General features: G+C 41.7%; 1 protein-coding gene across 1 annotated transcript in view; it reads left to right on the top strand.

The window, feature by feature from the left end:
• The window catches only part of WDR27 (WD repeat domain 27), a 189,381-nt gene that overhangs the window by 31,067 nt on the left and 140,928 nt on the right, over nucleotides 1–17,386 (top strand). Inside the window, exons 10-13 of the mRNA XM_084622670.1 lie at nucleotides 12,042–12,145; nucleotides 12,583–12,650; nucleotides 13,689–13,822; nucleotides 15,312–15,394. Coding sequence (XP_084478796.1) covers nucleotides 12,042–12,145; nucleotides 12,583–12,650; nucleotides 13,689–13,822; nucleotides 15,312–15,394 — 389 coding nt within the window. The remainder of the gene's footprint in view (nucleotides 1–12,041; nucleotides 12,146–12,582; nucleotides 12,651–13,688; nucleotides 13,823–15,311; nucleotides 15,395–17,386) is intronic.

The following is a 17,386-nucleotide window of genomic DNA, read 5'->3' as shown; positions in this document are numbered from 1 at the left end:
GCAAACTGGAAAAAGCAAGACAATAAGTAATAGTCAAGCTTGCTACTCAGGATCTCCTTGTTTATGTCAAAAATGTTCAGGGGTCAGGTCTGTTGTAATCTTATGTTTCACCTATGCAGCAGTATGTAGGAAATGTCAAATTAAAGATGAAGAGGCAGCCTAACTTAATTTGTTCTGTCAGTTACAGTCATATCCTTAATGTTGTAAGTGTAGCTTTTTATTTCATTACCTTTCTTTTTTAAAGAACTTTTCCACTGACATCCCACTGAAATTGATTGAAAGTGATTTAATTACTGCTGTGGCTGTACGTTGACGTAATTTAGGTTGACTTAATTTTGTCGTGTAGACTTGCCCTGAGGGTATTAAGTTCTAACAAATCTTGAGTTTTTTTTATAAAAGAAGTCATATACCTATAGAAGTCTAAATATATTAGAACAACATTGTAAGCTTTATCAACGAAACTTGTGATAGTATCCAAAAACTATATCAGGCGTGAAAGTCCTATTTTCCATAAAACCATGTTGATTGGCATTAATTATGCTACCATCTTTTAATTCAACTCTTAGTGTCCCATAGTGAACTTTCCATTTCGCCTTGGATTGATGTCAGACTAACTTATTTATGATTCCCTGGGTCATCCCATTTTAAATATTACTATAACATTAGTTTTTTTTCCAGTATTCTAGAACTTATCCAGTGTCCAATGATATGTTAAAATTGACATTAATGATTCAGAGTGCTCTTCTGGCTAATTCTTTTAATATTCTTGGGTGCAAGTTGTTCAGTCCTGCTGATTTAAAAATGTCATGGGAAAAGCATATCTCTATTCACAGGGCTTTGCCCCTGCCAAACTTCAAAGATCTGTTGTGAACAATGGAGGTATTACAGCTTAAAAAACAAAAAACAAAAAAAATACCCTCAAGATTTTTTTTTTAACATAATGTTGTGCAATCTAAATATAGGGTGCTCTACCAGATTTCCCTATAAGAGCTAATATTGCACAGTGGAGGTTTGTTTAGTTGTTGAATTGCTTTCCAGTATACTGGTATAGTTGAAATGGTATAACTTCCCTAGTGTGGACGCAGTGAGTACGTCTACACTTGCAGCACATGCAGACTACAGACACTGCATGACCAGTTAGAACAGGTATAAACAGCAGTGTAGATGGTGAGGCATGGCTTAGGTGAGTAGAGTGCCCTACACATCTGAACCCAAGGGTATGTACTCTACATGACTCTCTACATGCCCAAGCAGTGCCTCGCAGGTCTAGCACTGTACTATTACATGCCTTCCCCACGCTGGCGCCTTTTCCCACTGCTAGAGTCTTTCATGGCGGTGGGGAAAGGCTCTGGCACCTCCTTGCTGCCGGAGCCTTTCCTTATTGCCTCCCCCCTGTTGGAGCCTTTCACTGCCACAGCTACACACTACAGTGAGTGAGGATGCAGCCTGCATTTCACTGTGGCATGTACACACACTGCCACAAGTGTAGACAAGGTCACAGTTATACCCATGTAAAAGCCTATGTACTGGTATCACATATTCCTATGTGGGAAGGGTAATAAAGCAGTATAAGACACCTTTCTACTGTTATAACTGTGTCAATTAGACGGGTTGTACCGATATAACTGTTTCAGGTTAAAAAAAAAATTACACTCTTAATGAAATAGCTAGGCTGCTACAAAGACTGTTTGTAGACCAGGCCTGGGAGACCCCTGCCTTGTCTTTTATTGATTGATATTAAGGTGACATTGTTCTGGGTAGGGATATTGTTTTGAACATGTAAAATGTCTAACTCTGTAATAAACTCTGTAGCTCTGTAATAAACTCTGTAATAAACTAACACTGTAACCCCTCTGTAATATGAAAATTGTTGATTAAAGCAATCTATCATGTTGAACATCACGGTATTAAAAAACTTGTTATAAAGATTGAGGGCCTAATTCTCCTCTCAAAATCTTTGTAAATCAAGAGTCTGTCCACTGAAGTAAAGGAGATCAGAATCAAGTCCCATATGTACAATGTTCACTTTTCATAACTGAATAACATAGCTGCTAATTTAAAATAATTTGTTAAGGTAGAAGTCCACACATGCTAAGGACTGAGCAATAAAAGCATATTTTTTAGCTAGGACATGACCGAAGATTCAAAAACCACACATAAAATTATATTTTCCTGCTCTAATACTTAAGACAGGGTTTGACTGTTTTTAAAAAAGAGAAATTGTACATCTGTGGTGACAATTTGCATAACAAACTTTAGTCTTGTGCTTTTCCATGTCCTCACTTCAACTCTTGAGCCCTGTCATAAATATAAAGGGAAGGGTAAACCCCTTTGAAATCCCTCCTGGCCAGGGGAAAGCTCCTCTCACCTGTAAAGGGTTAAGAAGCTAAAGGTAACCTCGCTGGCACCTGACCAAAATGACCAATAAGGAGACAAGATACTTTCAAAAGCTGGGAGGAGGGAGAGAAACAAAGGTTTTTGTGGCTCTGTCTGTAGTCGTCTTGGCCGGGGACAGAACAGGAATGGAGTCTTAGAACTTTTAGTAAGTAATCTAGCTAGGTATGTGTTAGATTATGATTTCTTTAAATGGCTGAGAAAAGAATTGTGCTGAATAGAATAACTATTTCTGTCTGTGTATCTTTTTTGTAACTTAAGGTTTTGCCTAGAGGGGTTCTCTATGTTTTTGAATCTAATTACCCTGTAAGATATCTACCATCCTGATTTTACAGGGGGGATTTCTTTATTTCTATTTACTTCTATTTTTTATTAAAAGTCTTCTTGTAAAACACTGAATGCTTTTTCATTGTTCTCAGATCCAAGGGTTTGGGTTTGTGGTCACCTATGCAAATTGGTGAGGCTTTTTATCCAACATTTCCCAGGAAAGGGGGGGTGCAAGTGTTGGGAGGATTGTTCATTGTTCTTAAGATCCAAGGGTCTGGGTCTGTAGTCACCTAGGCAAATTGGTGAGGCTTTTTACCAAACCTTGTCCAGGAAGTGGGGTGCAAGGTTTTGGGAAGTATTTTGGGGGGAAGGACGCGTCCAAACAGCTCTTCCCCAGTAACCAGTATTAGTTTGGTGGTGGTAGCGGCCATTCCAAGGATAACGGGTGTAATATTTTGTACCTTGGGGAAGTTTTGACCTAAGCTGGTAAAGATAAGCTTAGGAGGTTTTTCATGCAGGTCCCCACATCTGTACCCTAGAGTTCAGAGTGGGGGAGGAACCTTGACATGGTGGCACAGTGGTGGGATTAACCTGAAATCATTTTGAGATCCAGTTGAGATTTTTTGAACTAGAAATACAGATTTTAAAAAGGAATTTTTAGGAAGTCCAGAAGGCAGCTTTGAAACTGAAAGCAGCTTGGTTTCTCTCTGCTTTGTGGCCAAGCAGAGACAAAAGGGGATTATCTTGTGAATTGCAGGTTTTCTTTGCCTGGAGGCAGGGTACTTAACTCCTGCAGGGAAATTCACAGTCTTCCAACCCAGAGGTTTTTTTTTTTTTTTCTTTTCTTCCTAAAAGTAAATAGGGGGTGTGTGCTCTACCCATTTGCCTGGAGACAAAAGTGGCAGGGTTTTTTTTAGGATTTTGATTTTTTTTTTTTGTTTTACAAGGAGCACAGGTTTGAAAAGAAATTTTTTTTTCTTTGGGCTGGGTAAGCAGTTTTCCAAGTAGTTGGAGGTTTTTTGCTTTAATTTGGGCCCAGAGCAGAGACAAGGGAATTGTCTTTTTCTGTAGGCTGACAATCACTATCAGAGAATAGGTATTCTATTCCAGCACAGCAAAATTTTACAGCCAAGTTTTGTTTGTTTATTTCTAAACCTCGGGGGTAAAGTTAGTTAAAAACAGAGAGGTTAGAATGGCCAAATCCTCAGCTCGACTACAGCTGGAATTAGCCAAATTTCAGGCTGAGGAAAAACAAAGGGAACATGAAAGACAGATAGAACTCATGCAGCTGAAGAAGGAACAAGAAAGGGAGGCAGAACAACACCAAGAGGCTGCCCACAAGAGGGAAATGGAGGCAAGGAAGCATGTGGAGGAGGAGAGGGAAAAAGAGAGGAAGCATGTGGAGGAGGAGAAGGAAAAAGAGAGGAAGCATGTGGAGGAGGAGAAGGAAAAAGAGAGGAAGCATGTGGAGGAGATGGAGAGGATAAAGGCCCAGCAGAATATACCAACAAACCCTAGCAATCCTTCTCCAGGTACCACTTCCCATCCCAGAAAGTTCCCCACCTACAAGGCAGGTGATGATACTGAGGCCTTCTTAGAAAACTTCGAAAGGGCCTGCCTTGGGTACAACATCTCTACTGACCAATACATGGTAGAGCTGAGGCCGCAGCTCAGTGGACCCTTAGCTGAGGTGGCAGCTGAAATGCCTAAAGAACACATGAACAAGTATGAACTGTTTAAATCCAGGGCGAGAGTCAGAATGGGGATAACACCCGAGCAGTCTCGTCGGAGGTTCAGAGCCCTAAGGTGGAAACCAGACATGTCATTTACCCGACATGCCTACCACATTGTAAAACATTGGGATGCCTGGATATCAGGAGCAAGTGTTGAATCTCCAGTAAATTTGCCCTTCCTAATGCAAATGGAACAATTCTTAGAGGGTGTTCCTGAGGAAATAGAAAGATACATCCTAGATGGGAAACCCAAAACTGTAATTGAGGCAGGAGAGATTGGAGCCAGATGGGTGGAGGTGGCAGAGAAGAAGAAAACTGGTCGCAGTTGGAGCGGAGACCAGAAGGGACCACCCCAGACCACACCCTATTACCGGGGGCCGCCCAAAGCCCCACCTACCTCCCAAAGAACCCTCCAGACCCCTTATCGTCCCACCACCCCGTTCTCCAGCAACCCTCCTCGCCCCAGTGACCCGTCAGCTGGACGATGTTTTAAGTGTAACGAGCTGGGGCATGTAAAGGCCAACTGCCCCAAGAACCCCAACAGATTACAGTTCATTGCACCGGAATCACACCAGAGGTCCACAGGCCCAGATACCTCCCAGATACCCTTGGAGCGGAGGGAAACTGTGAGTGTGGGTGGGAAGAAGGTCACCGCGTGGAGGGACACCGGAGCACAAGTGTCAGCTATCCATGCTTCCTTAGTGGACCCCAATTTAATCAACCCAAAGATCCAAGTGACGATTCAACCCTTCAAGTCCAACTCTTTCAATTTGCCTACAGCCAAGTTGCCTGTCCAGTACAAGAGCTGGTCAGGAATGTGGACTTTTGCAGTCTATGATGATTATCCCATCCCCATGCTGTTGGGGGAAGACTTGGCCAATCATGTGAAGCAGGCCAAGAGGGTGGGAATGGTCACCCGCAACCAGGCTAAACAAGCCGTGAGGCCTAGCTCTGTTCCGGAAACTTCTATCAGGACCCAGTCAGAGGTGATGGACCTGGACCCCAGGCCAATGTCTGCAACAGCAGTAGTGGATCCAGTCCCAGAGACCCAGACGGAACCAGTCCCAGAACCGGAACCAGCCAAACAACCAACACCAGACCCCGTGTCAGCACTGAATCCAGTACTTGCAACCTCAACACCAGAGGGCCCCACCGAACCTGAACTGGCAGCAGCCGATAACCCTACACAAGAGGCTCAGCCGGAGCCTGAATCCCAACATAGTACACCAGCGGAGAGCGGTTCACAGTCAACAGAAACAGCTCCATCCCCTATATCGCTTCCAGAGGGACCAAGCCTAGGTCTACAATCCCATGAGGAACTGATGTCTCCAGCATCAAGGGAACAGTTCCAGACCGAACAGGAAGCAGATGAAAGCCTCCAGAGAGCTTGGACGGCGGCACGGAGCAACCCACCGCCTCTCAGCTCTTCTAATCGATCCAGGTTTGTTGTAGAAAGAGGACTTTTATACAAGGAAACTCTTTCTGGGGGACACCAGGAAGACTGGCATCCTCAGAGACAGTTGGTAGTTCCAACTAAATACCGGGCCAAGCTCTTGAGCTTAGCCCATGATCACCCTAGTGGCCCTGCTGGGGTGAACAGGACCAAAGACCGTTTGGGGGGGTCATTCCACTGGGAGGGAATGGGCAAGGATGTTTCTACCTATGTCCAGTCTTGTGAGGTGTGCCAAAGAGTGGGAAAACCCCAAGACCAGGTCAAAGCTCCTCTCCAGCCACTCCCCATCATTGAAGTTCCATTTCAGCGAGTAGCTGTGGATATTCTGGGTCCTTTTCCGAAAAAGACACCCAGAGGAAAGCAGTACATACTGACTTTCATGGATTTTGCCACCCGATGGCCGGAAGCAGTAGCTCTAAGCAACACCAGGGCTAAAAGTGTGTGCCAGGCACTAGCAGACATTTTTGCCAGGGTAGGTTGGCCCTCCGACATCCTCACAGATGCAGGGACTAATTTCCTGGCAGGAACTATGAAAAACCTTTGGGAAGCTCATGGGGTAAATCACTTGGTTGCCACTCCTTACCATCATCAAACAAATGGCATGGTGGAGAAGTTTAATGGAACTTTGGGGGCCATGATACGTAAATTCGTAAATGAGCACTCCAATGATTGGGACCTAGTATTGCAGCAGTTGCTCTTTGCCTACAGAGCTGTACCACATCCCAGTTTAGGGTTTTCCCCATTTGAACTTGTATATGGCCGTGAGGTTAAGGGGCCATTGCAGTTGGTGAAGCAGCAATGGGAGGGATTTACACCTTCTCCAGGAACTAACATTCTGGACTTTGTAACCAACCTACAAAACACCCTCCGAACCTCTTTAGCCCTTGCTAGAGGAAACTTACAGGATGCTCAAAAAGAGCAAAAAGCCTGGTATGATAAACATGCCAGAGAGCGTTCCTTCAAAGTAGGAGACCAGGTCATGGTCTTAAAGGCGCTCCAGGCCCATAAAATGGAAGCATCGTGGGAAGGGCCATTCGTGGTCCAGGAGCGCCTGGGAGCTGTTAATTATCTCATAGCATTCCCCACCTCCAACCGAAAGCCTAAGGTGTATCATATTAATTCTCTAAAGCCCTTTTATTCCAGAGAATTAAAGGTTTGTCAGTTTACAGCCCAGGGAGGAGACGACGCTGAGTGGCCTGAAGGTGTCTACTACGAAGGGAAATGTGCTGGTGGTGTGGAAGAGGTGAACCTCTCCATGACCCTTGGGCGTATGCAGCGACAGCAGATCCAGGAGCTGTGCACTAGCTACGCGCCAACGTTCTCAGCCACCCCAGGACTGACTGAACGGGCATACCACTCCATTGACACAGGTAATGCTCACCCAATTAGGGTCCAACCTTACCGGGTGTCTCCTCAAGCTAAAACTGCTATAGAACGGGAGATCCAGGATATGTTACAGATGGGTGTAATCCGCCCCTCTGAAAGTGCATGGGCATTTCCAGTGGTTCTAGTTCCCAAACCAGATGGGGAAATACGTTTTTGCGTGGACTACCGTAAGCTAAATGCTGTAACTCGCCCAGACAACTATCCCATGCCACGCACAGATGAACTATTAGAGAAACTGGGAAGGGCCCAGTTCATCTCTACCTTGGACTTAACCAAGGGGTACTGGCAGGTACCGCTAGATGAATCTGCCAAGGAAAGGTCAGCCTTCATCACACATCTCGGGCTGTATGAATTTAATGTACTCCCTTTCGGGCTGCGAAATGCACCCGCCACTTTCCAAAGACTTGTAGATGGTCTCCTAGCGGGATTAGGAGAATATGCAGTCGCCTACCTTGACGATGTGGCCATATTTTCGGATTCCTGGGCAGACCACCTGGAACATCTACAAAAAGTCCTTGAGCGCATAAGGGAGGCAGGACTAACTGTTAAGGCTAAGAAGTGTCAAATAGGCCTAAACAGAGTGACTTACCTTGGACACCAGGTGGGTCAAGGAACTATCAGCCCCCTACAGGCCAAAGTGGATGCTATCCAAAAGTGGCCTGTCCCAAAGTCAAAGAAACAGGTTCAATCCTTCTTAGGCTTGGCCGGTTATTACAGACGATTTGTACCGCACTACAGCCAAATCGCTGCCCCACTGACAGACCTAACCAAAAAGAAACAGCCAAATGCTGTTCAGTGGACTGGAAAGTGTCAGAAGGCCTTTAACAAGCTTAAAGCGACACTCATGTTTGACCCTGTACTAAGGGCCCCAGACTTTGACAAACCGTTCCTAGTAACCACAGATGCATCCGAGCGTGGTGTGGGAGCAGTTTTAATGCAGAAAGGACCTGATCAAGAATTCCACCCTGTAGTGTTTCTCAGCAAAAAACTGTCTGAGAGGGAAAGCAACTGGTCAGTCACTGAAAAAGAATGTTATGCCATTGTCTACGCTCTGGAAAAGCTACGCCCATATGTTTGGGGACGGCGTTTCCACCTGCAAACCGACCATGCTGCACTAAAGTGGCTTCACACTGTCAAAGAAACTAACAAAAAACTTCTTCGGTGGAGTTTAGCTCTCCAAGATTTTGATTTCGACATCCAACACATCTCAGGAGCTTCTAACAAAGTGGCTGATGCACTCTCCCGTGAAAGTTTCCCAGAATCAACTGGTTAAAATCGTCCTTGAGATGTGGAAAATATTGTTAGTCTTTATGTACTTGGTAGTATATTTAGAGATGCATGTGTCTTATTAACTCTGTTTTCCTAGAGCTCCAGGAAGAAATCCCAGCCAGTGTTTCACCCTAGCTGAGATTTGGGGGGCGTGTCATAAATATAAAGGGAAGGGTAAACCCCTTTGAAATCCCTCCTGGCCAGGGGAAAGCTCCTCTCACCTGTAAAGGGTTAAGAAGCTAAAGGTAACCTCGCTGGCACCTGACCAAAATGACCAATAAGGAGACAAGATACTTTCAAAAGCTGGGAGGAGGGAGAGAAACAAAGGTTTTTGTGGCTCTGTCTGTAGTCGTCTTGGCCGGGGACAGAACAGGAATGGAGTCTTAGAACTTTTAGTAAGTAATCTAGCTAGGTATGTGTTAGATTATGATTTCTTTAAATGGCTGAGAAAAGAATTGTGCTGAATAGAATAACTATTTCTGTCTGTGTATCTTTTTTGTAACTTAAGGTTTTGCCTAGAGGGGTTCTCTATGTTTTTGAATCTAATTACCCTGTAAGATATCTACCATCCTGATTTTACAGGGGGGATTTCTTTATTTCTATTTACTTCTATTTTTTATTAAAAGTCTTCTTGTAAAACACTGAATGCTTTTTCATTGTTCTCAGATCCAAGGGTTTGGGTTTGTGGTCACCTATGCAAATTGGTGAGGCTTTTTATCCAACATTTCCCAGGAAAGGGGGGGTGCAAGTGTTGGGAGGATTGTTCATTGTTCTTAAGATCCAAGGGTCTGGGTCTGTAGTCACCTAGGCAAATTGGTGAGGCTTTTTACCAAACCTTGTCCAGGAAGTGGGGTGCAAGGTTTTGGGAAGTATTTTGGGGGGAAGGACGCGTCCAAACAGCTCTTCCCCAGTAACCAGTATTAGTTTGGTGGTGGTAGCGGCCATTCCAAGGATAACGGGTGTAATATTTTGTACCTTGGGGAAGTTTTGACCTAAGCTGGTAAAGATAAGCTTAGGAGGTTTTTCATGCAGGTCCCCACATCTGTACCCTAGAGTTCAGAGTGGGGGAGGAACCTTGACAAGCCCTTATTTCATAAGCAGTGCCTAAAACGTCTATTGATTTTTATTTGGAATAAAATTTTAAAAAATGTTGATCCAGGTGTTTGTTTATTTTGACATCAAAACATTGTTAGTCTTTGTCAAAAACAAGTTTTTATATTTTTCCTAAGCACATTTCTCACTCTTCGGGATTGTCTCATAGTTCAATTATAGCTCTTTCCATAAGAGTAGTGGCTGAAATTGCAACAGATCAGGCTGGTCCCTTGCCTTGTGTGTTTGAGTAGTGGATTTCATTTTATAAAATTTCCTTAACACAAATGTGGACTTTCTAGGTTTGTTCTGGCTTTGTTCCTTATTCATGCCAGTTCTCTTTTCATACCCTGATTATGTCCAAAGATTTCTTAGGTTAAATTATCTTTGCTGGGTTCACATTATAGGTGGGTAAAATTAAGGTGTTATATGAATATGCATAGTGTTTCCATATATTCTTTTTATAGAGAGATTTTACATTGTTCCTCTCAATTATTGCAAAATGCAATAATTAAAAAGCTTACTGTGTTATTTTGGTTTAGCACTGTCAAGTGGTGAAATTGTATTCTTTATTTTAAATTCCATTTTAAACCCAGTTTGGCGCGCTCAGCATGAAAATATTTTTCTCACAGGGTATAGTTCTCGCCCCTATTTTATTGGCTGTCACAATGCAAATATGACAACTTTCTGTACTCCTTAATTGGTCTTGCATTTACTGTGGTTCACTAAAGTGTATGCAGCTATATTAATACTTAAGAATTATTTGTAAATGAACGTTATATATGTGTACATAGAAAATATCCTAAATAATAAACAAAAGAATTCAGGAAATTTGGCAGAACACCGTAGTTGCTTGGTAAGAACAAAATCATGACAGGATACTAGATATCTGAATTAGGGAGTAATACCAGGACTGTTGGTCACAGGATCAGTGGAGATCATATAGGTTGTGTACTGGAGAACTTTGTGAAAGAGAAACTGATGGTTGCCTGCCTGTAGTTTGACAGTAGCATTCACAAATCTCTGTTAGGTAAACCTGTTTGGAAACTGAAATTCCCGTGGTGTGAGGAATTCCAAAATGTCTCTCTCTCTCTCTCTCTCTATATATATATATTAAGAATCTGAACAGAAAAAAAAAAGACATTTTGAAACTTCCTGCAGAACGAAATCCCCTAATTCGGTTTCAAATAAATCTCAAAAGAAAATGTCATTTCAATTATCTACATTTTGTTTCAATACTATCAAAATCATTTGGTTTTGACTGTCAATTAGAGTTTAGTTATATATGTTTATAATATAATATAAAAGTCAAAATGTTTGAGTATTTTGCCATGTCATAATATAAATATTTTTATGATTATATTATATATTTTTATATAAATTTCTAATGGGTAATTAGTACTGTAATGGCTGCTTGGTATTAGAATTAGTAATTGATATTCTAATTGTTTTTAATTGGTACTTGGTTTGTTCAGCCGGTATTCTAACTGGTCACTTGTAATTGGTCTAACTGGTATTTTGTTTAATAGTTTGTATAATATAGAAAAACAGGGAGCCCACCCAGAAGCCAGCCAGCTAGAATTCTGGGGCAGCCTGCCTGCCAGGTGGGCAGCTGGGGAGCCGGGCAGCATGCCCACTAGGTGGGCAACTGGGGAGTAGGCTAGCTGGGGATCCTAATTTTCTGCCAGCCTGCCTACTCAAGTGGGCAGGCGGGAGGGAGATCAGGTATGCCAGCTGGCCAGCCTATCTGGCTTCCACTGAAAATGTTGACGGAACTGGCATGTTCCTGTGGAACATTTCAATTTAATCAAATCAGCATTTTCCAATGGAAAATTTCTGACCAGTTCTACTCTTAGGATGTCACTCCACCAGATGAGAAACAGCCCAGTCATAGTAATCGGAGTAGGAGGAAGACTTAAAAATGAAAATATATTAGGGGAAAATCTTAGAAATACAAAAAAATTAACAATTTGTTAGTCTCTAAGGTGCCACAAGTACTCCTTTTCTTTTTGTTATATTTCAGGAATTATAGTAAATGTTGATTCACTACCATAAAAGAAACAAATAAATAGAAATAAAAAGTCCATATTAAAAACATCATCTGCTTTTTCCCATCCATCTTTTCTGTTTGCTTATACTGTAATATGAATAGTTTGGCTTCTCTTTCAGAACCTAAACATTTTGAGCAGTTACAGAAAATCATAGATATTTCTGTTCTTACTTCTCAAAGCCTGTCAGCTTTTCTAATTATTTGTATTTTCAAAAATATCTCCATTTAACATTGTAATGCCCAGTTTCATTTTTCTGGGATGCAATTTTTCTTTGTTTGTGTGGTGGTGGGATGGGGTGGAATGGGGAATAGAATGCTTGAACAAAGCAATTTGTGTGTATCTTAAGTGATAAAAAGGAAAACCTACAGATAACTCTTTTTTTCTTCCTTTTACAATTAGTTTTCCTGCTGTAAATGCCAGATGTTTGTGGATAGGAAGCTCTGCTGGTTTGTTCATAATTAACTTGGCAAACTTTGAATTAGAAGCTGTTTTACATTATAAAGGTATGATCATAAAATATTTAATTACAGTTTGATAGAATTCATAAGTATTTATTTTTTCCCTCTGATCTGATGTGAATGCTGTAGGGATTGGTATGCAAAAATGGTTGCATAGGGCTGAAAGCCAGGGCTCCTGGTCAATACATGATTATAATTCGCATGCTGTCCCTTTTCCTAGTTGTGCTGATCAGTTGCACTAGCACACTGTTATGTAATGAATCTGCATCTAATTTTATCATTTATTTGTGATTATCAGACATAAGGGCTTTGTTCACGTTGCACTTTTACTGATGGAAATTGGGAATATCTTTACTGAAGACGATGGAGTTACACTGGTGTAAAATTAGTATAGAACTGATTTGCACCCAAAAGTTTCTCTGATTTAATTATATTTCCTGTTAAAAAAGGGACAATACCATTTTACAATTTTTCTGGTAAAGATTACAGTGGCCTCAGTATTCAGTTCGCTGGATCATGCGCATTAATGAGGAAGGCAGTTAATGGGAAGGTAAGTAGTACACAATTACTGTGTTTGTTAAACAAGTTATTAAGTATTCAGTAACTTTCAGGTGAACAGTGCAAATACTGTTCAATTATTTTTAAACTTCTCTGCTTTATTTTCTAAAGTTTTCTTATCAAAATATTGAAAGCATGCTAAATACATTTTTGTTTTACTTGCTGTGAGTTGTATAGTACTTTTCCTGAAGGTGGCTGATGATTCTACTGTATAGTCAATGAGTAACTTTAAAATCCCCACCACATATATACTATTATTAGTAACAAAAACCTAAATAGATTTTTCTAGTTTTTTATTTGAACTTCAGATAGTTATGTCACGAACAACAAATGGTGCAGGTGCTCTGGTGGAAGAAGACATGAGAAGACTTCCTCTCTCTTTCCCTCCCAATCCTTTTGAAAGAGCTCTGAAAGTTATTTGATAGTGTGGCAGCTGGTGCACCGCATCGTCAAGAAAGTTCATGGCCGGTTGCTTAGGGCATGTGAGTTTTGCTGCTGATGTGGCCTATTTGCTTCAGTGCTTGTTGCCCACAGGACTGTGAGCTGAGCCAAGGGCCTTATTCCTACTTAAAAACAGGAGCGTTTTTGTTTTAAAAATGACTTCTGCTCACTCATCCCTGCAGCTCAGGATCTTAATATAAATTCACTTCCTTGAAGACCCGTGGAATTTCCTCCTCGATACACTTCCTTTTCATGCTACTTTTGTGGTATCAGGATTGTAGAGGGGGTTAGAGTTCACACTTCACCCTGGGTATGCAGGCCTGTTTGGGAAGCAATTAAGTTCCTTAACTAGTTTGAACATATGTTTAGGAAGACAATGCTGCTCTCTTGAGTACGTCTTAACCGTTTGTTAGATGGATTAGAGCCACCCAAATAAAATCAGTTACTGGTTTATTAGCAGTTTTCATGAATGTTTAATGTTTTCATGAATAATCCCTCACTTTCTGCTATCATCAATAATGTTTATCTAGAGTTATAGCTTAATTTGAAGTGAGGAGGGGAATGTTACATCATGGTCTTGTCACTGCAGGTTTTCTGCTTGCTTACCTCAATGTTTGAAAATACAATTGCTTTGCTGGAGATTAACCTTGCTGCTTTGATGAGATCTCAGCAGAGTGATTTTCTCTTACGTGGAAAGGAGAAGAGGCTTTCAGTTATTGCAAGGTATGGGATGGTTTCAAATATTTGATGGTTCTAGTAGTGTCCCCATAGGTGCTCCACTTCAGGCGTGTTTATATTCCATGCACTTTTGATCTGAGATTTTTGGTAATAGTACCCATTTGGCCCATGAGTGCACCCTACACATCCTCCTGCCCCGCACTGGGACTATATAGGGCTGTGCAGTCAAACCACCCTCAGTTCCTTCTCTACTGCTTCGTCCTGAGACAGAGTGTTAGTGTGTCTTTCTGTTCAAAACTACAAACTAATTACCTTTCGTACTTGCCTACGTACCTAGTGAGCTAACTAGCTTGTATTTTGAAGGGTTGGTCTCAATTCCTTCCCCCTTCTCCTCAGATCACTTTTGCTCTGGATTCAGAGGGGTAGCCATGTTAGTCTGTATCAGTAAAAACAATGAGGAGTCCTTGTGGCACCTTAGAGACTAACAAATTTGTTTGGGCCTAAGCTTTCGTGGGATATAACCCACTTCATCAGATGCATGGAGTGGAAATTACAGTAAGCAGGTATAAATATAAGCACATGAAAAGATGGGAGTTGCCTTACCAAGGGGCTGGGGCTGTCAGCGCTAACGAGGCCAATTCAGTTAGGATGGACGTAGCCCATTCCCAACAGCTGACAAGAAGGGGTGAATATCAACAGAGCACACAGCAAAATCCATAGACTTCAACAGAGAAAAAGAACTGTAAGAATAGGGTGCTTTGCCATGGGATTTTGGGTTTGTCTTGCCACTGCTCCAGGAGCATCAGATCGCGACCGACAAAGCCCGGCTCCCCTCTGCAACCAATCTGGCTGGCCACTAGATTGATCCAGACTCCAGACTGGTAACTATAAAAACATCAACTGGCAGGACTGTGTGCATGATGTGTATGTGTGTGTGACTGAAAAGCATATGCTAAATGTTGTATTTTCAGTAAATATGGCATATTTACCTTCTCTCTCATAAAAGATCCCATGTGCTTTGTATAGCATAACACGCATATCTATTCAAGGGACACCATCGTAGGACCCAACCACATCAGCCACACCATCAAGGGCTTGTTCACCTGCACATCTACCAATGTGATATATGCCATCATGTGGCAGCAATGCCCCTCTGCCTTGTACACTGGCCAAACTGGACAGTCTCTACGCAAAAGAATAAATGGACACAAATCAGACGTCAAGAATTTGTAACATTCAAAAACCAGTAGCACTTCAATCTCCCTGGACACTCAATAACAGACTTAAAAGTTGTCATTCTTCAACAAAAAACTTGAAAAATAAACTTCAACGAGAAACTGCAGAACTGGAATTAATTTGCAAATTTGACACCATCAAATTAGGCCTGAATAAAGATTGGGAGTGGCTGGGTCACTACAAAAAATAATTTTCCCTCTGTTGATATTCACCCCTTCTTGTCAAAAATATAACGTATAATATCTTATTCTAATATGAAGATTGTATCTAATGCAATTTTCTCGATTTTTATCTTTAGTTGCTCTCTGTTGCCAAATTCTCCATTGTGTACTGAGTCTTTCAAGAAAGAAAGCTGCAAACCTACCAATAAAAAAAAACTTGGTAAGTGTAAACCAATCTTAAGGTGAACAATCAACATACAGATTCTTCATAATATTACCTCGTATAGCTAACTAGTGCTATATCTAGTCAATATATTATTTTCTTTGTCAACTTGTAAGTTGCATTATATTTTCAATTCTATGCTTTATTTAGTGCTACTTTCCTTCCTAAAAAATGTACCTATATAAGTTGTGTTTTTAAAAAAATTAAACTTTTGAGAACTTTCTTTGGGGAATGTGGAACCTTTGATTGTGTCATGGCATGCACACAGAGGAGTTAGATAAAAAACATGAAATACTGTTGCTGGCAGATAGCACCATAACACTGTTTTATTTCTTAGAATGATAACCTGCAAGATCCCAAGAATAGAGAGACACAAAGCAGGCTGGTTCCTAAAACAGAGGGGCACAACTCACCTCACCTACTCTAGCTGTCTGTTTGTAAAATTGACCGGTTTTGGGTCCAGCTTTGCACACTTTCCTGCAGAGTGCTCTCGTCTACAAGTAGGATGAGGACCCCACCTTGAAATTTGAAGTGACGGTCTACAATTTAACACAGTTTTCAGTGCACCACACCTTTTCAGTTTGCACATGTGATTCAAGTTAGTTAGTTTGTTCTTTTTCCAAGGAATTTTTCTGATAATTTTCAGTTTTGTCTTCTTTAAATGTGTATGTATTTATAATCAGTTTTCCGGTCCTCCTCTTGAATGAGTTGTCTTTTGACAACATGTGCTATCAGGAACAGTATCCCCAATAATGTCACGGCAAACCTGGTGGCTGACCTTTGTGACTTTATCCTCACTCACAACTATTCACATTTGGGGACAATATATACCTTCAAGTCAGCGGCACTGCTATGGGTACCCTCATGGCCCCACAGTATGCTAACATTTTTATGGCTGACTTAGAACAACGCTTCCTTAGCTCTTGTCCCCTAACACCCCTACTCGCGCTACATTGATGACATCTTCATATCTGGACCCATGGAAAAGAAGCCCTTGAGGAATTCCACCATGATTTCAACAATTTCCATCCCACCATCAACCTCAGCCTGGACCAATCCACACAAGCGGTCCATTTCCTGGACACTACTATGCTAATGTCAAGGTTCCTCCCCCACTCTGAACTCTAGGGTACAGATGTGGGGACCTGCATGAAAAACCTCCTAAGCTTATCTTTACCAGCTTAGGTCAAAACTTCCCCAAGGTACAAAATATTCCACCCGTTGTCCTTGGACTGGCCGCTACCACCACCAAAGTAATACTGGTTACTGGGGAAGAGCTGTTTGGATGCGTCCTTCCCCCCAAAATACTTCCCAAAACCTTGCACCCCACTTCCTGGACAAGGTTTGGTAAAAAGCCTCACCAATTTGCCTAGGTGACTACAGACCCAGACCCTTGGATCTTAAGAACAATGAACAATCCTCCCAAAACTTGCACCCCCCTTTCCTGGGAAATGTTGGATAAAAAGCCTCACCAATTTGCATAGGTGACCACCGACCCAACCCCTTGGATCTGAGAACAATGAAAAAGCATTCAGTTTTCTTACAAGAAGACTTTTAATAAAAATAGAAGTAAATAGAAATAAAGAAATCCCCCCTGTAAAATCAGGATGGTAGATATCTTACAGGGTAATTAGATTCAAAAACATAGAGAACCCCTCTAGGCAAAACTTTAAGTTACAAAAAAGATACACAGACAGAAATAGTTATTCTATTCAGCACAATTCTTTTCTCAGCCATTTAAAGAAATCATAATCTAACACTTACCTAGCTAGATTACTTACTAAAAGTTCTAAGACTCCATTCCTGGTCTATACCCGGTAAAGACCAGCATATAGACAGACACACAGACCCTTTGTTTCTCTCCCTCCTCCCAGCTTTTGAAAGTATCTTGTCTCCTCATTGGTCATTTTGGTCAGGTGCCAGCGAGGTTACCTTTAGCTTCTTAACCCTTTACAGGTGAGAGGAGCTTTCCCCTGGCCAGGAGGGATT

Source organism: Lepidochelys olivacea, assembly GCF_965140295.1.
Source record: "Lepidochelys olivacea isolate rLepOli2 genome assembly, chromosome: 3".
NCBI lineage: Eukaryota > Metazoa > Chordata > Testudines > Cheloniidae > Lepidochelys > Lepidochelys olivacea.
Note: the sequence above shows the minus strand (reverse complement) of the source record. Positions and strands in the feature narration are given on the sequence as shown.